The following is a 23,069-nucleotide window of genomic DNA, read 5'->3' as shown; positions in this document are numbered from 1 at the left end:
TATATATGCCTAACTTCATAGGGAAACCAAAAGCAACCCTCAGACAACCAGGAATTTCTTCAGATTTTTCTATCAGCAAAAAACCTAATCCAACACTGTTAAGAGACAAAGGAAACTCTCTTGGAATTAAGTCTGATGCTGAAATGCCGCCTTACACATTACACACAACTATCGGAAGCGATGTATTCAAAGATGTTCCAGGGCAGAGGCATGTGACCATACCTACAAACAACAGGTATTTGGGGCTTTATCTGGCTAAAAGGAGAAGTTTGGAGAACATAGGATAATTAATGTTAAAAATGTGTGTTTAGGTCAAGAAGGAAATACTTTCAGGTTTATCTAATGTAAGTTCACATGTAGGAGGGAAATGTATCATTACTACAAAGCCACTTTTCCTGCTATCTAAATGTCATTGTCTGAATATCTTCATTTTATATTTTCTCTGCATTTTTGGTAATCTCTCCTTATAAAATTCATGTTGAAAGCTCTCACAGGAAAAAACAGCAAAGCTCTCACAAGTTATTCTAAGATGCTATTTCAGCATAACTTACAATTTTTTCTGAGAATATTTCTTATAATTCCTTTTATAAATTTTTAATACAATCATATTGGTTTATACATTCCATTGTGCTCTAGTAGTCATATTTATATATACAGTATATATATATGTATATATATATAGTATAATTATACAGTAGCATCATACATCCATACATCAGAATATTGGACAGAATAAGGACAAACTTAAAGTCTTAGTTTGGGTGCTACCATTTATTAGCCAGGTGAATAAGTGAAATTACTTCATCTTTTGGGCTGTCGTTTCCTCATTCATTTAATGAAAATGTTAAATGATCTCAAAGTTCTAGGTGATCTCAAAGTTCCTTTCTGGCTCTAAGTCTTATGGCTTTATAAGGCAATTCAGGTCAGCAAACCATGACCTATGGGCCAAATCTGTCCCATTGCCTGTTTTTTTGTAAATAAATTTTTACTGAAACAAAGCCATATCCTTTTGTTTATATATTGTCTGTGGTTGCTTTTGCACAACCACAGAGCTGAGTAGTTGTACAGAGATAGTATAGCCTGCAAAATCTGAAATGTATACTAGTGGACCCTTTACAGAAAAAGTTTACCAACTCCTCACATAGATGAATCATTATCACATTCTTTCATTCTTTTTGTGTCTTTATAAAATAAATTTTGTTGTATCATATCCTTCTAAATCAGTGTTCAAAAATCCCAGCACTGTCCCCCATATTAGAATATTTAGAAGGAATTTGTTATTTTTAATAAGTTAGGTAAATTTTTTCATAATAGTATATGTTTAATGCTAGTTATGGCTAGTTATTATAATTTTGATAAGGTCTGGGAAAACATCGTTAAAACTTGGATCTTGACCCAAAGCACTAGTTGGGTCTAATATGTGACTGAGGTACCATTGCTCCTCTAGTTGTGTGCCTAAATTTCAAGATCCATTTTGAATTGAATCTATAAAATGACATCAAAACTTAGACATTCTGGACTGTGGGCACAGGGGAGCATTCTCTAGATCTGGTTTCTCCTACCTGCCTCTTAGTGACAATGGGCAACCTAGATGAATGCCTTCCATTCCTCCACGTAGCGCCTGCAGTGATTGAACAGAGGCTGTGCCAGCACTAAGCAGCCCAAAGAGCAGGCCCAAGATGGCGCTTTCTGACCTACAGCCTACTGTGTTCTCACCCTTCCACCTGGCAGCATTAGGCCCAGGGAAGTGCATTCTACTCCTATGGGCAGCACCTGCAGAGATCAAGAAGGAGCCCCAACAGCAACAAATAAATGTACCATAAGGGCAATGAAAAACGACTTATCATTGGAACTACAGCCTATAAAAGTGGGCCAGGAGCTATGTGCTAAACCTAAGCAGGGTAACTACCTGCTAACATGTGACTTCCAAATAGAATTCAGTCTCCCAACATATGTCCCATTGTCCAGGAAAGAATTAAAAAATCATTTGTTATACTAAGAACCAGGATAATGACAACTTGAATGAGAAAAGACAACTGACAGATGCCAATGCCAAGATGAATCAGATGTTGAAATTATCTGACAAAAATTCAGCCATCAGAAAGGATGAATACCCACCATTTACATCAACATGGATGGAACTGGAGGGAATTATGCTAAGTGAAATAAGTCAAGCAAAGAAAGACAATTATACAGTTTCACTTATATGTGGAACATAAGAAATAGCATGGAGGACATTAGGAGAAGGAAGGGAGAACTGAAGGGGGGGAAATCAGAGGAGGAGATGAACCATGAGAGTCTGTGAACTCTGGGAAATATCTGAAGGTTTCAGAGGGGAGAGGGGTGGGGGAATGGGTTAGTCTGGTGATGGGTATTAAGGAAGGCACGTGTTGTAATGACCCCTGGGTGTTATATGCAAAAAATGAATCATGGAACACTACATCAAAAACTGTATGTACTTGGGGCACCTGGGTGGCTCAGTGGGTTAAAGCCTCTGCCTTCAGCTCAGGTCATGATCCCAGGACCTCCCAGGGTCCTGGGATCAAGCCTTGCATCGGGCTCTCTGCTCAGCAGGGAGCTTGCTTCCTCCTCTCTCTCTCTGTCTGCCTCTCTGCCTACTTGTGATCTCTGTCTGTCAAATAAATAAATAAAATCTTAAAAAAGAACCATATGTACTGATATACTGTATGATGACTAACATAACATGATAAAAACATATATATATATATATATATATATATATAATTATCTGTCAAAAATTTTAAAGTAGCTCTCCTAAAAACGCTTCAATGAACAATTGCAAATAATTTGAAAAAAGTAGAAAAATTGGAAATTCACCAAAGAAATAGAACATATAAAAAAGAACCAAAATAGGAAGCTATAGTACTAAAAAATGGAATACCAGAATACAGAATTCACTGGGTAAGCTCAATAACAGAATGAGTATGACAGAGGAGAGAATCAGTGAACTTGAAGATAGAGCGATAGAAATGACCCACTAAGAACAGCAGAGTAAATAGACTTCCTTCAAAAAAGTAAAACAAACAAATTAGGGGAAAAAAAAAAAAGAACCACTTAGCAAAGCCTGAGGGCCTTATGGAAATAAAACACCCAGAAGACCCTTAGGGACCTATGGGGAGAATAAGAAAAAGTCTAACATTTGTATTATCTCAGGAGAGACTTAGAGGAGGAGGAAAAAGTGGGGCTGAAAGAGTATTTGACAGCATAATGGCTCAAAACCTCTCAAATTTGGCTAAGGATGTAAACCTACAGATTGAAGAGTTCAGAGAGTCCTAAACAGGATGAATCCATAGAAACTCACATGAAGACACATCGTAATTAAACTTCTAAAAACTAAAGACAAAGAAAAAATCTTGAAAACTGCCAGAGAGAAATGACACATCATCTATAGGGGAATACCAGGTCTTTTTAAAGATTTATTTATTTAAGAGAAATATTACATAGTTAAAACCATTATTAACTTAATATTTGAGGGCTCACTAAATCTTCTGTGAAGCTGATAAAAGATCTAAATGATCTTCCCAGAAAAATAAATGAAAATAATAAAAATTTAAAAAAACATATACATACATCTTTGTATATTAATTCAAGAAGATTCTTGGGTCCCAGAAGCCCTTTCTCAAAATCTCTGGTTAAGAATTCATGCCTGCCAGTTAACAAACTGGAAGGTTCTAGAAAGACAACATGATGGATATTTTCTAATACTGCAGGTATCAAGCTAAGTTTATTATGTGTCACCAGTAAAACAGAGAGAGGAGTTGGGAATAAGGATATATGATTGATTTGTGATTTCTCTGATTTATATGAGGGAAGGAAATATTAATCTTTAAAATAATATAATTCATGACCATTGTATTTTTATTAAGTGATAAGATTACTAAACTAGATATTTAATATATTTATCCATAAAACATAGATAAATGCAGAGCTGAAGGTTGAGGTTCCCATTAGGCCCATTAGAAAGAGAGAACAAATTGCTCTGTGTATAAAAATCATGGACATTGGATAGGAATAAATGGCTGTCTGGCATTAGCCAACAGACACCATGATCAAAAAGGCATCATTCAAATTTAAGCTAAATGAATATAAATTTAGTGTTGGTTTCTGAGTCTTTGCATCTTTAAAGTAGTTGTGTGTTTAGTACATCCAAAATATTTGTAGGAAGCATGTTCTAAAAAACATTTATTGCTTTGTTCTGATTGTAAAAGTATTATATATATGGTATAGAAAATTTGCAAAGTATAAGGAAGTGAAAGAAATTAAAAAATTGCCTCTAATCCAAACATAAATGTAACCATTTAAAAATATCTATCTTTTGGAGGCACTTGGATAATTCAGTTGATTAAGCATCTGACCTTTGATTTTGGCTCAGGTCATGATCTCAGGGTCCTCGGATGGAGCCCTGCGTAGGGATCTGCACTTAGTGTGGAGTCTGCTTGAGGATTCTCTCTTGCCTTTTCCTTTTGCCCCTCCTTCCACATACTCTCGCTCTCTCTCTCTCTCTCTCAAATAAGTAAATCTTTAAAGAATATATCTATCTATTTTAAGTGCACCTGGTTGGTTAAGCTTCTAATTCTTGGTTTTGGCTCAGGTTGTGATCTGGTAGTCATGAGATAGCATCAGGCTCTGTGCTCATTTAGAGTCAGCTTGAGATTCTCTCTCCCTCTCTGCTCCTCCCTCTGCTCACTCTCTGTCCCAAATGATACGTAAATATTAAATATATATATATACACACATAAATATTAAATATATTTAATATATTAATTTATAATATATATTTATATTTTATATATTTATATATAAATAATATGTTTATATATTATGTATATATTTATATATAATATTTATCTATAAATTATATATTTGTATATTAGATATATATTTGATATATAAAAACTTACATACGCTTAAATATATATATTTAATATTTATGTGTATGTAAGTTTTTAAAAATACAAGTGGAGGGGTGCCTGGGTGGCTCAGTGGGTTAAGTCTCTGCCTTCGGCTCAGGTCATGATCTCAGGGTCCTGGGATCAAGCCCCCCATCAGGCTCTCTGCTCAGCAGGGAACCTGCTTCCCTCTCTCTCTCTGCCGCCTCTCTGCCTACTTGTGATCTCTCTCGCCATCAAATAAATAAAACCTTTAAAAAATACAAGTGGAAATCAAACTATGTATTACTATTTTATAAACTGTTTTAAAGGTAATATATTTTTAACCCACATGATTAAGATACTTCTACATTATCAATTTTTTAAAATTTGTTTGTTTTAAGTAATCTCTCCACCCAATGTGGGGCTCTAACTCATAACCCGGAGATCAAGAGTCGCATACTCTTCTGACTGAGCCAGCCAGGTGCCCTTACATTATCATTTTTCATGTTGTCAGGGAAGTCCATTGCCCAACCACCTATTGTTGAATGTAAATGATTTCCATTGTTGTAACCAATTCTATGATGAACATTTCTGTAGAACAGAACTTGCATATATTGCATATATTCATAACTAGTTCCTTAGAATAAATTGATAAAATTGGGTAAAAGAGTATACATACTAAGGCTATTACTAATTTGTGCTCCACGCAGTTTATACCAATTATGTTCTAGAAGTATACGATGTGATTGTTTCTTTATACCCCTGCCAACACTAGGCATCACTTTTTTTTTTTTTAAGATTTTATTTATTTATTTGACAGGGAGAAAGAGAGAGAATCACAAGTAGGCAGAGAGGCAGGCAGGGGGGTAGGGGGAGCAGGCTCGCTGCTGAGCAGAGAGCCTGATGCGGGGCTTGATCCCAGGACTCTAGGATCATGACCTGAGCTGAAGGCAGACGCTTAACCCACTGAGCCACCCAGGCGCCCCTAGGCATCACTTTTTTAGTTGATACTCTAAAAGGTGAAAAAAATGTAGCTGTGTTTTAATGTCGATTTCTTTGACTTGGATTCTTAAGGAGGTCATAATTTTCTTAAATGTTTACTCAACCATTTATAGATCTTTTGTGAATTACTTGTCTTTGCCCTTTGCACAACAACTCTCCTGTTTTTTTTCTTTTCTCATTTGTAAAAATAATTTATAAATTAAGGATGTTGACCTCTTGTAATATATTGGTAATGTTTCCTCAGTTTATTTAATTTTGGTATTTCCATTATATAAAAACTTTAAAATTTTGCATAGTTACCTCTATTAATCTGTTCCCTTGTGGCTCTGTCTTTAGGTGTTATGCTTAGAAAAGCATTTATACCCCACTATTATGTAACAGGTCTTCTGTGTTCTTTTAGGATGCTATGCTTTCATTAAGTCCTTAATCCCAAATTTATGTGGTTTTGTATAACATGAGATTTTGCAGTGTTATTAGCCAGATGTCCTAATACCAATCAGTAAAGAATCTTTTCTTTCCACACTGGTTTCAAATACTGTCTTTACCAATAATAAATTGTTATAAATATATAACTCAGTTTCTGGGCTTTCCAATTCAGAATCATTAATTACCTGTTTATTCTTTTGCTGTGCCAAGTTATTCAGATTATTATAACTCTGTAATGTGTTAATAACCTTTACTCTCTACTTCTTCCTCTCTCTACTCCTGATAGGGGCTCTTGCTTCTATGCTGTGCTTTCATTATACCTATTGCCGCTATCATAGCACTTAGTAGATTTTGCTTTTATAAATAGATTTTGTCAGTGCATTATAATCTATTTTCATGTAAGAGATTATATAGATTTAGTAGCTTATAATGCATATTATCTCCTAGTTTCTGTGGGTCAGGTATCTGACACTGCTTAGCTGGGTTGTCTGCCTCAGTCTCTTACGAGGCTGCAGCAAAGGTACTGGCTGTGGCTGCAATGAGTTAAGCAAGGATCTGCCTCTGGGCTGATGCACATTGTTGTTGGCATAATCATTTCCTTTCAGGTTTTCCTCAGTGCCCAAGTTCCCTGCTGTTGGCCAAAGACCATCTTCAATTTGTTTCTACATAGGCCTCCCCAATATGTCCATTTGTGCTAACGGGGGAAAATTAGAATCTTTTGTGACATAATCATTTGTAATACCCTCAACCTTGACATATGCTGTTGGTTGGAAGCAAGTGACTCAAGGCGAGCACTGGGGTGGTGCTCCAAGCTTTTATAAATAGGCTGTAGATACCAAGGCAAGAATCACTGGGGGCCATGTCATAGCTGCTTACCACAGTTTTCTCAACTATATGTATAGTCCGTGAGCTAGGGGTGTGTTTCTCTTCCTAATCACAGATCATTACTGTCTCCCCATGCGTGCGCATAGTAGGTCCTTAAGTAAGTGTTTGTAGGTTAAGAATGTGTCTTTAATGAATGGCATATGTTTAGATTTGATGGAGGATTTTGGGGGGGCCAGTCTAAATATTTATCCTTTTTATTTTTATTTTTATTTTTTTTTAAGAGAGAACAAGTCGGGTGGCGGGGAGAGGGAAAGAGAGAATCCAAAGCAGACTCTATGCCCAGTGCAGAGCCCAACCTCAGGGCTCAGTCTCATGACCCTGAGATCATGACCTGAGCCAAAGTCAAGAGTCAGACGCCCACCTGACTGAGTCACCTAGTCGCCCCACTATTTGTCTTTTAAGAAACAAAATAGTAAATGTTTTATACTTACTGTTATAGAATTGATTGGATCTCTTTCATCTTATTATGTTTGTTTTTCATGTGTCCCTGCAGTTTCCCTTAAAAGCTTTCTTTTGCTATGTTAACTGTTTTCTTTCCCATCCATCGCATCTACCCATTCCTCATCCATATCTGTCCTTGCCATAATCTCTCTGTGCCCTCCTCTTGCTCACAGTCCTTTGCCTGCTACTAGAACCCTCAAAGCAGACTCAGAGCAGGGGAGGGTTCCAGTTTACATTTTTATGGCTCTGGTGCAAGTGAAAAGAGTGCTGTCTCCCTACCATTTCTGCATAAATAGGAGTTGGATATGTTTTGACATCTTCTATTATGACCCAGATGCGTTAATACATAAATATGAAGCTCTTATCGTTGTATCATATATTAAATAAGTTGTATTGGTAGTCTAACATTTAATAGTTTATTATAGAATTAAAATATTATGAGATGTGCTTCATTCCAAAGAATTTAGCTAATTTTTAGAGTATTCCATGCCGTCCCCAAATTGGAAAATATATGTACTGTGTCATTGTCACCCACTCTGGCCCCATACCCACTGATGGGCAAGATGCAGTCATTGATTCATTCAATCATCTTATTCACCCTTCAACATTCACTCTCCCTTGCTTATACCAAGCAGTATCCTAGGCACCGGGAACAGGTCATTAAGATACTTGGAGTCTAGTGAGGGAGACTGATATGAACAGAAATGGTGTGTGTGGGGGGGTTCTTTGTCCTCCTTTTTGGAGAAATCTTCCTACATATATCCAATATAATTTATATAAAAATTATTATTTGAGTAAGGTGTGAGATAATGGGGAATCTTGTTTCTTCTTTTCTCCTTGTTATTTGAGCAATCCCCTCTGTGGTTTGGAATGCCACTTTTTTTCATATGCTCAGATACAATGTAAATTGTATGTAATTTACAATTTATAATTGTAAATTGAGTGTTTCTATGCTCTGTATCATTTTAGTTCTGTTCAAAGATTATAAATGTAATTTTGTAACTCATTTCAATTCCTGGTGATAGAAGTCCTTCATTTTTTAGTTATATTCTAAAATATTCTTTATGTTCAAGTACTTACTCTCTGCATGATTTTTTTTTTTTTTTTTTTTACTTTATATGGCTAGTCCCTTAAAGGTGATTAATTGTAAATCTAACTTCCAAGTTCTTTTAAAGTTCCAGTTTAGGGCACGCCGGTAGCTCAGATGGTTAAGCATCTGCCTTCGGCTTGGGTTATGATCCCAGAGTCCTGGGATCAAGTCCTGCATCAGGCTCCTTCTCGGTGGGAAGCCTGCTTCTCCCTCTGCCTCTCTCTCTCTGTCTCTCATGAATAAATAAATAAAACCTATAAAGTTCTCGTTTAAATTTAGCATTTAATACCCATCACCCTGTATTAAGGAAGGCACATGTGGTGATGAGCACTGGGTGTTAATGCAACTAATGAATTGTTGAACACTTCATCAAAAACTAATGATGTGCTTATATGTTGGCTAATTGAACATAATAATAAAAAAAAGAAAAGTGAAAACCATAATAAAAAGACTAATAAACATGACTACATTAAAATTTAAAAAATAAATTTAGCTTTTAACACATTTTTCTCTGGGTGAATATGAAACATGAAAGCTAATAGTACCAGATATCATTTTCATTTTTGCTCATTTTGGAATATTCTGACTTGTTTTGCTGTTCAGTGCTGCAGAGACTTTAAATGAAAAGTGGTGTTTAAAACTTGACATAGGCTTCACTATTAGAATTTTAACTTACTTTTTCTTCTTTTTTTATAACACCTTAGGTTTAGCCCAAAGGCATCCCTTCCACCACCTTTTCAGATGCATCTCTCAAGAACGTGTGCTAAGGAAGTGAGTGGTATGTGTGCTAACCATTATCTTTATGATACCTTTTGGTTTCTGGAACCTCAGAGCCCCTGCTGGTGGTGGTATTTCACATTTGCTCTCACCTTATCCTACTTGGAATATATCTCTCCTCCCTCCTTTTCTCATTTCTTTATGTTCTGACATGAAGTGATCTAAAGAACAAACAATACCTCCAGGGATATCCTCATTCTGACGTAAGGCCTTCCTCACATCAGACCACTCCTGTTTCACTTCCGTCTGTCACCTGCAGAGGCACCTGTGTCCCTTGCCACCCTCTCACTCATTAGGGGGTGACATTTAAAGTACACAAATATGGGACTTCAACTCCTAAAATGGTTTCAGATACTCCACCATTGAGAAGCCTGGGACCGTAAACTGTGTACAATGACCACTAAGCATCTAAGTACGAATATAAATGATTCCTTGGGTTATAAGATCCAAAAGGACTGTTACGAAAACAGTTAAGTCAAAGATTCTGAAGATTAAAAATATACACACTCATTATCTTGTCTTTTCCAACCAAAGTGTAAATTCCCTGCTAAAAGATCCACCTGAGGGACACAGCGCTTCACAATCAGTACTTATGTTGCCTGAAATTTAAGTGTGATTTCAAATGATTTGCTACTTTAAGTGTGATTCTTACTGAGTCAAAATAATTTTTCCCATAAGAACACATCTCCGGTATTTCTTATGGAAACTAATTGAATATGCTTTTTGTTTATATCAATTACTGTTACACATGCATTTTTTGAAACATGGCAATTCAGTAAAGTTGTATACCCTTTAGAGACTAAATCTTTTTCAGTTAGAATAAGCTTTTCTCTACAGAACCATGAGGACTTGTTTCAGAATGATTGCAGTTTACCTGGCACTGATGTGTACACCCTTATACACAGTCTCTCCTACCTGTAAAAGAGATTGCTTCCTTGATTTGTTTAACAAAAGGCACACAAGCTTAGGGGACTCCCAGTGGCCCTCCAGAACAGGTGCATTTGCAAAGACTCCCAACTGTGCATCAGTTCTGACATTCTCCCTTTAAAGGAGGTCTGGTTCTCAGAAGCTCATCTTTTCCTTATTCCTGGTCCTTTTGTATCATTATTTGGGGCAAATCTAAATAAATTAGTGATACCTTTAGATGGACTCATTTGTTTGCTGAGCCAAACTAAGTCTTGTGCCTTCTGGTGGATAAGGCAAAGTCAGCATCTAGCCAGCCTCAAGGAACAGCTTCCCCTTTGGCTTTCTGGCATCCTCAGAGGCCAGTGTTCCCAAACCAGTCTGTGTATCTCTCTACCTGCCAGTTTGAAATAGGATAAAATTTGCTGAATCCCAGTAGGAATACTGTCTCATTAAAGTACAAATATATTTTGCTTGTAGATGGTAATCTTTAATACACTCTAATCTGTGTCCCAGTGAAGAGGTTTGGAATGAATTTCATTGTTCTTAAAATTCCAAAACTGTCAGCTATAGACACTCAAATTTCTTTATTGTCTTAGGATGTTAGCTCAGGCATTCTAAGTTTTAGATAAAAAATAAGTGTGAGTAAAGAGAGCCAAAACTTCATATAAAAATCACTTATAAAAGATAAATGATTTGGATTGATGAAATAAAAACAAATTAGTAATACTTATCTGTGAACACTAGAGCTTTTATTTAGTTTATAAGCCGAGGCTAGGATGATTACTGTAGGTGGATTAATTTTTGAACTTCTGTATATTGCTTAATTATTTTTCTCATTAATAAAGCACAAAACCTAGACAATTTTTTATTTTCTATAAAATGTTCTTTGACCTAATGATTAAGGCATTATCTTAATGCTTTGTGGAATATAGCTTTAAATTGAGCATTGCGTATAATCCAGTATTGTCTTAATTTAACCTTTCTTAGTTGCACTTCAGAAATTATTGGTTAAATAATAAAATTTATTATTCTTTATAAAGCAAGATCATTCTTGCTTTGTTTAAATTAAATTAGGAATCACACTGATAACATAAGGGAAGCAGTTTCCATCTGTGGGTGACTGTTGAGCCTGCTGGTTGTTTCACGGTTAAAATTTAGAATGAAGTTGTTATAGTCCTGCTTGGCCTAAGTCCCGCTTGCTTCTAAGTCCCTCGACCCCCACAAACCTGAAGTGTAACAAAGCCCAATGACACAAATACTAGGTAATGGGGATAATCTAAAATGTTAAGCCTTCTGGTTAATTCTGTCATTTTTTTAATTTAAAGATAATGTAAATCAGACTGTTGAAAAACCAAATGTCACGCCTCCTGCCTCTTACACTTATAAAATGGATGAGGTTCAGAACCGCATAAAGGAAATACTAAACAAGCATAACAATGGCATTTGGATATCTAAGCTTCCACATTTTTACAAAGAGTTATATAAAGAAGAACTTAATCAAGGAATTTTACAACAATTTGAACACTGGCCTCATATTTGCACGGTATGTTTCTCCTGTTCCTTCCTTCTGATGCCTTCTTCCTGCCCCACTTTCAGATTTTGAGTTATTAGTCATATCACCTTCACTCTGGGAGCACGAAGCACTTGATTTATTAATATTGCTTCATTAGTATTTATCTCTAAGATTAACATATATCAGTTCTTATTTATAGAAGTATGTCAAGATTGAGGGCTATGTGTGTTGTGATTGCTGTTTTTATATATTTTGTCTTAAATTATTTTTAAGTGCATTTAATATGAATACTATTTTGTATTGACCTGCTTCCAGTAGATATTACTAACTTTGCCATTTTCAATAAGTTAAACTTACTGGTAATAAAACTTTATTAGCCTCAAATTTTACATGCTTATTATTTTGGCTATTTATAGAATACCTTATTTTAATTATTAAATTAATACAGAGTTGTGATTTAAAATGTTTATAAAGTTCTTTGGAGGAAAAAAATTGACAAGTGAACTGACATCAATTTCTATACCTGTTTCTACTTGAGAGTCTATTATAATAAAATGATAGATCAGAATAGTTTATTAGAAATCTTAGTTCAGCCAGCAATAGAGACAATTAGATTCTTAAACTAAAGTTACTATGTTTCTTTTTTTATAAAAAGATTTTATTTATTTATTTGACAGAGATCACAAGTAGGCAGAGAGAGAGGAAGGGAAGCAGGCTTCCTGCTGAGCAGAGAGCCCAATGTGGGGCTCGATCCCAGGATTCTGGGATCATAACCTGAGCCGAAGGTAGAAGTTTTAACCCACTGAGCCACCCAGGCATCCCAAAAGTTACTATGTTTCTTAATGTTGTCATTTACATAGAATATATTCAGTGATGTATAACTATTTTAAATGGCAAGCTACTTGGGACTTCTAAGCTTGCAGAATTAAGTATGTATATGATTTTTGTTTGATAGAGGGCTTTCATTTATCTAACTGAATATATATTTTGGCCCCCAACCTTGTTGGATAAAGCACAGACCACTCTTTTTCTAAGCACCTGGCCTAAAGACAACATGTATTTGTAACCACTTTTTCCTTCAGGTTTCTGACACCCATTAGAGTCCCAGTCACTTTCCAGGCAAGAGTCATTCCTTCATCATCCAGACCATTTATTTATATACCATTTACTGTGCACCTGCAGGTACCAATCACGGGGTAGATGCCAAGGACCCCTTAGGACCAAGTCACATGTCAGAATACACAGTGAAAAGTGGGAAAACAAGGAGAAATGGCAAACTCTGGAAATAGGCTTTTGCCCTATAACTTATAGAGGCAAGAATATTTATGGACTATGTTACTCCTGATTTATGTGGAATATAGGGTTTGCTCTTATAATGGGAATTCCTGTTGTTTGCCACTCATTTCATTCCATTTTTACTCTTTCCTAGGGTGAGTTTTCTCCTTGGGTGCAGATTTAGCACCATTGATGTGCCCCCTCAGTGTTCCCTCATCTTGAGGGGACTTTGGATGTTTTGCTGGGCTGCTCAGTTTAGAGGTGCAAGGCCTGGAGCCCCTTCTCCGAATGCATAGGGCTCTTTTATTTTTTAAATCTACAGATAGTCATAAACGTACAGCATATCTTCAATGAACTTAGAGCCCCTTTTTGTCAGGATACACATAAAGGTTTGATTAAAAAAAAAAAAGTTGTCTTTGGAGTAAATTTTTAAAAATTAACTCCACAGATCTTAATGCATTATTGTTTCTGGCTACTTTATTTTATACTCCATGATAACTACTCCATGATAACTACTAGTGTCTTATGGCTTTGGGGGAGAAATTTTCATCTTTGCTAACTATCTGCAAAACTCTAAAATTTCTCTTGCTAGGATTGTAGGCAAGAGAGTATCTCTTTGATGTTTAAAACTTTATCTACAATAAAGGGTTTCTTACTAAATTTCAGTTACCAAAACAATTGACTTTTTATTTTTTGATTTCTCCAATTCATCTTTGTTGCATGATAATGTTCAGACAGTGAAGGTAGAACATGAAAAAGACACAGAATATACCTTTCTTATCTATATTCCGTGTCCCTCAACTTTGAGTAGGATTGTTTAGATGCAAGCACTATAAATTATTAAGGATGAGAATTTGCTTAGTGTTAAAGCAGTGTGTCTAGGATGCCAAAATTGCCAGTCTTGTTGATGTCTATTAATCTTTTCAAAACTGTTTTCTTATAACCTCTGAACATTTTTAACAGTCTGCTGGTAGATGGTTTTAAACAATTACACCATGGTTATTTTTAGACCGTGTTAAACAGTTAAACCATAGTTGTTTCCCCTGTCTTCTGACTTCTTGCTTTTCACCTTCCTGAAAAGCAGAAATGCTGATAGCATGCCCAGAGCTGATGCTATGATAGACGTGTCTTTTCTCAAATGCAACATAGAAAATTGGGTAAGGAAGATTTGGTAGTGTGTATCTCTCTACACAGCTTGTTGTGAAACTAAAGAAGAAACCCAAGTGCAACACTTTTCCCTATTTCTTCTAAAAGATGCTTTCTCTCCCAATCATATAAAACATTCTATATAAAAAGCTGGAAAAATAAAGTTAGGAAAGCCAGATCACCCATTTATACCTGTGTACAATGGATGCACCATATGTGCATGACAAACTCAGAAATAGCCACTAATATCAGAATAGTGGTGTTTCCACTAATATCAGAATAGTAATAGTGTTTCCACTAATATCAGAATGGGCAATATGAGCTTCTGGGACCAAAGAGCACCTCTGAGTTTTACTTTTATGGAGGTTCTAACCAGCTATGTGCCATAAGCCACTTTACAAGGATGTTGGGTTACCTTTTGATGCAGGTGGAAGGATGCTTTGACTCTGTTGTTCTTAACCTTAATCTCTCCAACAACAAAATGTGGACTGAGTTGTGAAAGCTAAAGAGAATATAGTCATGTTCACAGTGATGAGCCTGTTGCATGGGATTCCTAGACAACTTGTGAGGAAAGTTGGAAATTGTGCAGAAGCTATCCTGGAAAGGCAAAGAGCCCAAGATCATGGGTCGCTAGACCAAGGATACTGGAGTCTGAGAATTCCCACTCAGTCCTAGGAGGAGGATGGTGACACCTTTTAGCTGTTCTAAAATGCTGGTCTTTTTAATAATATTCTTAACTGCTGTGTTTAGCTAGGATTTATAAAATGCTTCTCTGAGCCAGACACTGCCCTGGGTGCTAAGGATGACAGTAAACAAGACAGACATGGTCCTTGCTTGCCCTTATGGCACTCACTGTCCAAGGGAGCAAATAAACATTGAACTAATAAGGATAAGCCTGTGACTGTACTGAAGGAGAAGTCCAGGGTGTTAGGGAAATGGCCCAACTTAGACAAGTTAAGAAAAACTTCCCGGAGGAGGAGACTGCTACACTGAAACCTTAGAGGTGAGCTGAAGAAAGCAGGCAAAGGAGACAGCTGGTGCCAGAGCCCTGAGATGGAGAGAAAAGCTTTTTCAGGAAACTGAAAGAAATTCAATAAGGAGAGAATGGCTCAAGAAGAAACTCAAGAGGCAAGCAGACCTAGAGGCCACCTAGAATCATCAGCTGGTGGGAACTTGGCAGGGACCCCCCAACCGGGAGGTCACCCAGGATCCAGAGCCTGACAGACTTTGCTTTCTAGTAAAATTCTAAATCTCATGACAATGACTGTTAGACACCTGAGATTTTGTCGACATTCCCCACTCTCTGCATTATGGGTGGAGAGAGAAACCTCTCCATTCCCACATGAGGCAGCACATGTGTATTTATTTAAAGTCTTATTTGCTGCTGCACCGAGAGCTGGGGTGCTTGTCTTAGAGCCACACAGGACCACATGTGCGCAACTGAGAAAAATTCCCTCCCCACTTCAGAGACCTAGAGAAGGAGCACAGGGCCACTTCAGGATGGCCGGGGCAACATTCTGAGTTGCGCAGGAGGCACGCCAGGCCTTAATTGTGAATATAACATTTTGTGATGAAAGCATGAATTCTAGAACATAAAATGCGAGTGATGAAAAAACTGTCCATTGTACTAATTATTCATGCTTTTACAAAAAGTCGTTTACTATTAATCTGCATTTTTGTTAAATGACATTTCCCTAGCCCTTAGAAATCACTGTTCTTTACATTGTTGAGTAACTCTAATACCTCGGACTCTAAAAAATTCTCAGAGTTCTGAATTGCATCAATACAGTAATTTCTGTAATATCATAGGCGACAACAGTTCCACCACTTACAAAGATACATCTTTATATTTTTGGATGTTCAGGAACTTTTCTTTAATTGTGGTAATTAATAGTTTAAGATAATAAAGCTACCTGTCAGGCCATGCAAAATGAAGCGATCTTTTTAAAATCCTGGATATTTCTGGGCTAAAACTGACGAACTTGGATTTTCTAAGGAAGTGAACATAAATCAAACAGCATGGATGCATCCTCGAACTTAACAGCATGGATACCATCTAGATAAAAATGCCAGGAGAAGCAGCAGTGAAAAGATAAACTGAGGGCTTCAAAGTAGAGCCACAATATCTAATCAGAATCTAATTTCTTTACTAATCTTTCACCAATTAAAAAAAAAAACTCAGTGAACACATTGAAATAGTTTTTAAATTTAATTTCCATGAGCATCTCAATAGAAGAAAGAATAGCACTGTGGCGAAATGAGAACAGAGATGTTGATGTGGATGGTGTTGCTGCGCTGGGACGTGAAACGGAGCAACTGCCCACAGGGCGCCAGAGCAGGATAGGAGGAGTTTGGGCTTCGGAGTTCCATGTTTGCCTTGCCATTTCTTAGCTGTCTTACTTTCAACATACAAATCATCCTTCCAGGGCCCCACTTTGCTCTAAAATGTGACTCTGTCCATTGCATAAGGTCGCTGGCGTGAAATGGGACAAGCTATAAAAAGCAGCTGCCAGTGCAGCATAGACACGCAGCAGGTATTTCGGGAAAGGGCTGCTCTTTCTTGAGGGGCAGCTCTCAATTAAAGCTTAAATTAAAGCAGGTTAGAACCCATTGGAAACCAGAGATATGCCCAGTGAGCTCTACAAAGGAACTGGGCTCAGTGAAGACAGAGGAAAAGCTAATGAAAGAACAAAAGGTTAAACTGAAAAAGATAAGGTGCAGTGGGTGACTAAAGTCAAAGGAATCAAAACTCCAAGATGAGGTGAGTTTCTGTTATCCAAGGGGTACCGCCTCTGCTGCCAAAGATAATGAGAGCATGCCTAGAGTACGTACTGAGCCTAGAAGGCACAGAGAACCACAGCTGCCAGCCAAGATCATCCCCAAAAGCTCTGCACACATTTAACCAGGAGAAGATGCCATCGTCTTCCTGAAGGAAATGGAGCAAGAGCCTGACCTTCGACACACTGAAGGAAAATGACATGAGTTCTATCCTAATGTAAATAGTTGGCAGTCAGTGTCAGCAGAAAGTCCTTACTAGGAGAAAGGAGTGAGAGGTGAAAGAGACTGTGAGCCTTAAATTGTATACAGTCCATAGAACTACTCATCCAAGATGGTGGAGAGAGTTTTTGCTGGGCAGAAGGTTTGTAAACACTCAGGGGTTACCCTCTACAAGGCACTTTTTACCTTTATCTTTGAGCAAATCTCTGTGGAAGATGCCACAAACGCTTGTACTTTCTTTTTCTTTTTTTATTTCTTTTCAGTGTAACAGTATTCATTGTTTTTGCACCACACCCAGTACTCCATGCAATCCGTGCCCTCTCTAGTACCCACCACCTGATTCCCCCAACCCCCTACCCCCCGCCTTTTCAAAACCCTCAGATTGTTTTTCAGAGTCCATAGTCTCTCATGGTTCACCTCCCCTTCCAATTTCCCTCAACTCCCTTCTCCTCTCCATCTCCCCTTGTCCTCCATGCTATTTGTTATGCTCCACAAATAAGTGAAACCATATGATAATTGACTTTCTCGGCTTGGCTGGTTTCACTCAGCATAATCTCTTTCCAGTCCTGTCCATGTTGCTACAAAAGTTGGGTATTCATCCTTTCTGATGGAGGCATAATACTCCATAGTGTATATGGACCACATCTTCCTTATCCATTCGTCCGTTGAAGGGCATCTTGGTTCTTTCCACAGTTTGGTGACCGTGGCCATTGATGCTATAAACATTGGGGTACAGATGGCCCTTCTTTTCACAGCATCTATATCTTTGGGGTAAATACCCAGTAGTGCAATTGCAAGGTCATAGGGAAGCTCTATTTTTAATTTCTTGAGGAATCTCCACACTGTTCTCCAAAGTGGCTGCACCAACTTGCATTCCCACCAACAGTGTAAAAGTGTTCCCCTTTCTCCACATCCTCTCCAACACATGTTGTTTCCTGTCTTGCTAATTTTGGCCATTCTAACTGGTGTAAGGTGGTATCTCAATGTGGTTTTAATTTGAATCTCCCTGATGGCTAGTGATGATGAACATTTTTTCATGTGTCTGATAGCCATTTGTATGTCTTTATTGGAGAAGTGTCTGTTCATATCTTCTGCCCATTTTTTTTTTATATGATTGTCTGTTTTGTGTGTGTTGAGTTTGAGGAGTTCTTTATTATAGATACTGGATATCAACCTTTTGTCTGTGCTGTCATTTGCAAATATCTTCTCCCATTCCATGGGTTGCCTCTTTGTTTTGTTGACTGTTTCCTTTGCTGTGCAGAAGCTTTTGATCTCGATGAAGTCCCAAAAGTTCATCTTCACTTTTTTTTCCTTTGCCTTTGGAGACATATCTTGAAAGAAGTTGCACTTGTACTTTCTTAAACAGAAGCAACTAAAAATTGTAACTGTTTCTGAATATGTTGGGCTCAGCACCACTAGTACTGGTAAACCGCAGAGCTGGCGGCAGATGTAGGTGGTGTGGAACGTTAGATGGGTGGGTTAGCTCATCTCTATTTTCCTGCATGCAGGATATGCCCCACCCACTGCCCTTATGGGCTACAGATCCAACCTATCAGTCTGTGTTCACTGTGTCCCGGTGGTGTCACTGAGCACCATATTCTCATCTCTTTCTCAATTGTCTGACTTTTCTAGCACTCCTCAGCTTTAGCACAAAAGTACTGAGCTCTTAAGGAGGCCATCAACCAGTCATTCTTTCTTTCTGTGAACTGGCTGATCATAGAATACTAGCTTCTGGTCAGTAACTCTTTGATGTTTTCACTGTTGCAAGGTACTCAGGGGTGTTTATTTACTGCTGAAGTTGAGTTTTTAAATTGGTTTCTTTTTGAGTTCAAAACCTTGCTAATGCTTGGATTGCTCAGAAGCAGACCTCCAGGTAAATGTGATTTTATCGTTCTGTATTGGGTTTTTTTTTTGGATGGTGACCATAAAAATGAAATTTAGAACTTAAAGCTTTGGGGCATCTGGTTGGCTTAGTAGGTTAAGCACTTGCCTTGGGCTTAGGTCATGATCCCAGGGTCCTGGGATTGAGCCCCACGTCATGCTCCTTGCTCAGTGGGAAGCCTGCTTCTCCCTCTCCGTTGCTTATGCTCTCTTGCATTATCTCTCTTTCTCACTCTCACAAACAATAAATAAATGAAATCTTTAAAAAAAAGAAAGAACAAAAGAAAGAACTTAAAGCTTCAACACAAAGAACCACTACCCAGTGGAAACTACCCAGTGGATGAGACCAATACAACTGTTTCAGAAAACCTTTTAATTGGACAATATTGATTCTATTATAGAATCCCAGAGAAAATTCTGGTTCCATGAGAGACAGTATGTTTACCTCAGTGCCTCATGCTGCAGAGTTAGCAGATGAGCCTTCCATAGACTCAAAGGATTTGGGCTTCAGGAATTTAAGTTTACAGGTAAAATTAGAAAGGAAGAAGTAAAGACTTCTGGAATTAAGAAGAAGAAAGTTTCTAGGTGTGTAGGATAAAGACATTTGTATGAACAAATGGGGCTCCTGAAGAAATCGATGTTTGAAATCCTTGAGCCTCTCATATACCAAAACTAATATGTCTACTATAAACAAAAAGTCTCAGAGAGGTGTGAGAGAAGTATTTCACTGCAGTTCCAAATGAGGCAGAAATGAAACTAAAGATAATGAACTTATGGGGATAAAAAGTTTAAGGCATATTAGATACCAGAATCTTCTGATGAGTGCCAAAGGAGGTGGTTTAAACTCCATGGAGTAGGGAGTTAATCTTCTCTGTTACTTACCTATCTCTCCTGTTAGGGGTGAGGGTGAGGTGGAGTGAGTAAAGATGTGGAGTTCCAGGTCATGCCACATCCCAGGTAGTTTTTTGAGTGGATATCCAAAGCCAAAAGTGGAGGGGGCGGGGGGAGAATGTAGAGCCAACAAAACAAAGAAAATATGGAGGAAAAGGGTAGGGTTTTGACCTTGAATCTTGTCCTACAGAACAGTAGGCCAATGACTCCCTCCTCAGGTATGTATGTGGATCAGGAAGACTGAAGAAGGTGTAAAGAAGGTATCTCCTAAGAGATAACTGAAATGATGAGCTGCTGATTATCATACCAAGCATATAATAAAAGACACATTTCAAGTGGCTGTTGACTTACCTTGGTCATCCGTGAAGGCTAGAGGAAAGCTTTCTATTTGGGGGATGCAACAGGAGATCACATGACAATCTGGTTGGATGTACCAGAGCACAATGAGTAATGGACACCACACTGTTACCCATAGTATAGCAGTTCTTATCTTTGGGAAGATTGTTGTAAGCTGGGGATACAGTAGTAGGTATCTTTTGTAAGCCTATTTACCAGATAATTGAAGAGAGATAAAGACCTATTTTGTGGAGGATAGGTAGCAATCACTATAGAATGCCTGAAAAAAACACATTTTCATGAAAATCTTGAAGTTTTAGTTGAAAAATATTACATCTGTTTTATGTTTTTAAACTTGGGAGTGCTAACTTCAGTCTAATCAAGTCGAGAATCTTTTTTAAAATAAAAGGCCAGCTAGTAAATGTTTTCAGTTTTGAGGGCCAACAGCTGTCATTGTTACCCACCATCTGGCACAGCTGCTTGACTCCACTCTTGAAGTGCAAAAGCAGCCAAACACAACACCTGCACAAATGGGCACGGCTGTGTCCCAACAAAACTTTATGAACACTGTATTTCATACCATCTTCACATCACAAAATAATTCTTTTGTTTTTCTTCAACCATTTAAAAAGATAAAAATCATGTTCGCTCACAGGCAAGGCCAGAGCAGGTGATGAGCTGCATTGGGCTGCAGCTTGTAGTTTGCAGACCCCTGGTCCAATAACATACAGGCTTAAAACTTGGGGAAAATGGTGCCATACATCAATTTTTCTTTCTTCTCTTATATGAGATGCCATCGAGCCATGCCTCTCAGAAGTGTTAAACAGATCAAATTAGAGATTGGATGACATACAAATGCTAGGCATTTTCATCTCTTGTTCTTTGGAGGGGCAGTTTTCAGCTAACTTTCTACTTTGGTGGTTGTAAAAACTGCACCTTCCCTCTGGAGGGTCTTTTTCTAAATAATGGAAAGTTAAGGGTTTTCTCAGGACATTACAGGAAGAAGAAAAAAAAATGGTGCTTCCATTTTGTCTAAATATTTCCTAGCTCTCCCCCAACAGTTTATTCCTGACATTCTGATACCTTTCATAGCTTCATCCTACCTTATATTTAGTCTATTTTTGTAAGCTATTGCTTTGGATCTGACAGAGAACTCAATGAGATGTGTGGTTTGTAGGGCTGAAACTCTCAGGATTTCATAGGGTTGTTGGAGATCAGATGTCTCATAAGTGAAATTAATGCTATTCTATTTCCCTATTTTTTCTGAAATGTGGCTCATGATGTTATTTGTAGGTGAAGGAAATGCATCAAGTCTTTGTAGTTGAAAAGAGTAAAGTGTACATTTTGTGTTCTCTTGATTAATTTGAAAACAGTGTTGTTCTTACTTAAAATGCATTAATATGTTTTCAGGTTGTTAATAGCCGTTGAGATATCTGTCATTTGCTTTACTTAAAAATTTCAGGTGGAAAAACCTTGCAGTGGTGGTCAAGATTTACTTCTTTATCCAGCCAAGAGAAAGCAGCTTTTGAGAGGTGAACTGGATGGTGAAAAAGTGCCTCCATCCCCACTACCTGCCCCAAAACCAATACCACCATTAAAAGAGTGTCCAACAGTTATACCAGGAGACTTGAAAGAGAAAGTTGCGGAGCTTCTGGCAAAATACTCAAGTGGTCTTTGGGCCAGTGCACTCCCCAAAGCCTTTGAGGACATGTACAAAGTGAAATTTCCTGAGGATGCCTTAAAAAATCTTGCCTCGTTTTCTGATGTATGCACCATAGACTACATTTCTGGAAATCCCCAGAAGGCCATTCTCTATGCTAAACTTCCATTGCCCACTGACAAAATCCTGAAGGATGCAGGGCAAGCACATGGAGATTATGATATCAAGTCTATGATTGAACAAGAGTATTTGCAGATAGAAGAAAACATTGCCAAATGTGCGGATACCTTTGTGGAGAATATAGCAGTTCCTCCATTAATCATTCCGACTGAGGCGTCCCCATCAGTATTGGTGGTTGAACTGAGCAACACAAACGAAGTGGTTATCAGGTGAGTTTTTATTTTCTAATTCTTTAGGACCCTGGTATACTACTGTCGCTTGGCTATTCTTCCCACGGATGCTGGGAATTGAGGAAGAATAGTATATTCTTAGTTGCGTAGAGTTATAATGAAGTATAATAATTTTTGTTTTCATATTTTGCACATTTCTCTCAACTGCTGGAACTTCTTGTGTTTGTATCTCTTAGATTAATTTTTATTTCTTTCACATTATAACTATATATGTACATTTGTCTCTCCCAGTGGGTGGTGAGAATCTTGAAATCAAAGCACTTTAAAAAATCGGTATCTGCATATATTCTTAATATTTGTTAGATTTTTAAAAATATACATCTGTTCTTGTGAGAAAAGATAACAGTTTTAAAAATTGGAGTGATAGTATGTTCTGAATGTGAAACAAAATCTATGTTGAAAGCATGCTGATAACTATGTATGTCAAAAGCAATACCTGATCCATAGAAAAAGTAAGTCACTCAGTAGATAGGTAATACTATTAAATCTGGGACTATGTAGCGTTTCACAAAATTCAGAAAACCTAAGCACTGCCTACCTA

General features: G+C 37.5%; 1 protein-coding gene across 4 annotated transcripts in view; it reads left to right on the top strand.

The window, feature by feature from the left end:
• Positions 1-23,069, top strand: part of TDRD7 (tudor domain containing 7) — a 75,076-nt gene that overhangs the window by 18,764 nt on the left and 33,243 nt on the right. For all 4 annotated transcript variants that reach the window (XM_059141820.1, XM_059141818.1, XM_059141819.1 and 1 more), the window contains 4 exons: positions 22-235; positions 9,441-9,514; positions 11,745-11,962; positions 21,921-22,507. In XM_059141820.1, the coding sequence (XP_058997803.1) occupies positions 22-235; positions 9,441-9,514; positions 11,745-11,962; positions 21,921-22,507 (1,093 nt within the window). The remainder of the gene's footprint in view (positions 1-21; positions 236-9,440; positions 9,515-11,744; positions 11,963-21,920; positions 22,508-23,069) is intronic.

The sequence above is a fragment of the Mustela lutreola genome, chromosome 12 (assembly GCF_030435805.1).
Source record: "Mustela lutreola isolate mMusLut2 chromosome 12, mMusLut2.pri, whole genome shotgun sequence".
In the NCBI taxonomy this organism is placed as follows: Eukaryota; Metazoa; Chordata; class Mammalia; order Carnivora; family Mustelidae; genus Mustela; species Mustela lutreola.
The sequence above is the reverse complement of the archived record's forward strand: the minus strand, read 5'-3'. Positions and strand labels throughout refer to the sequence as shown.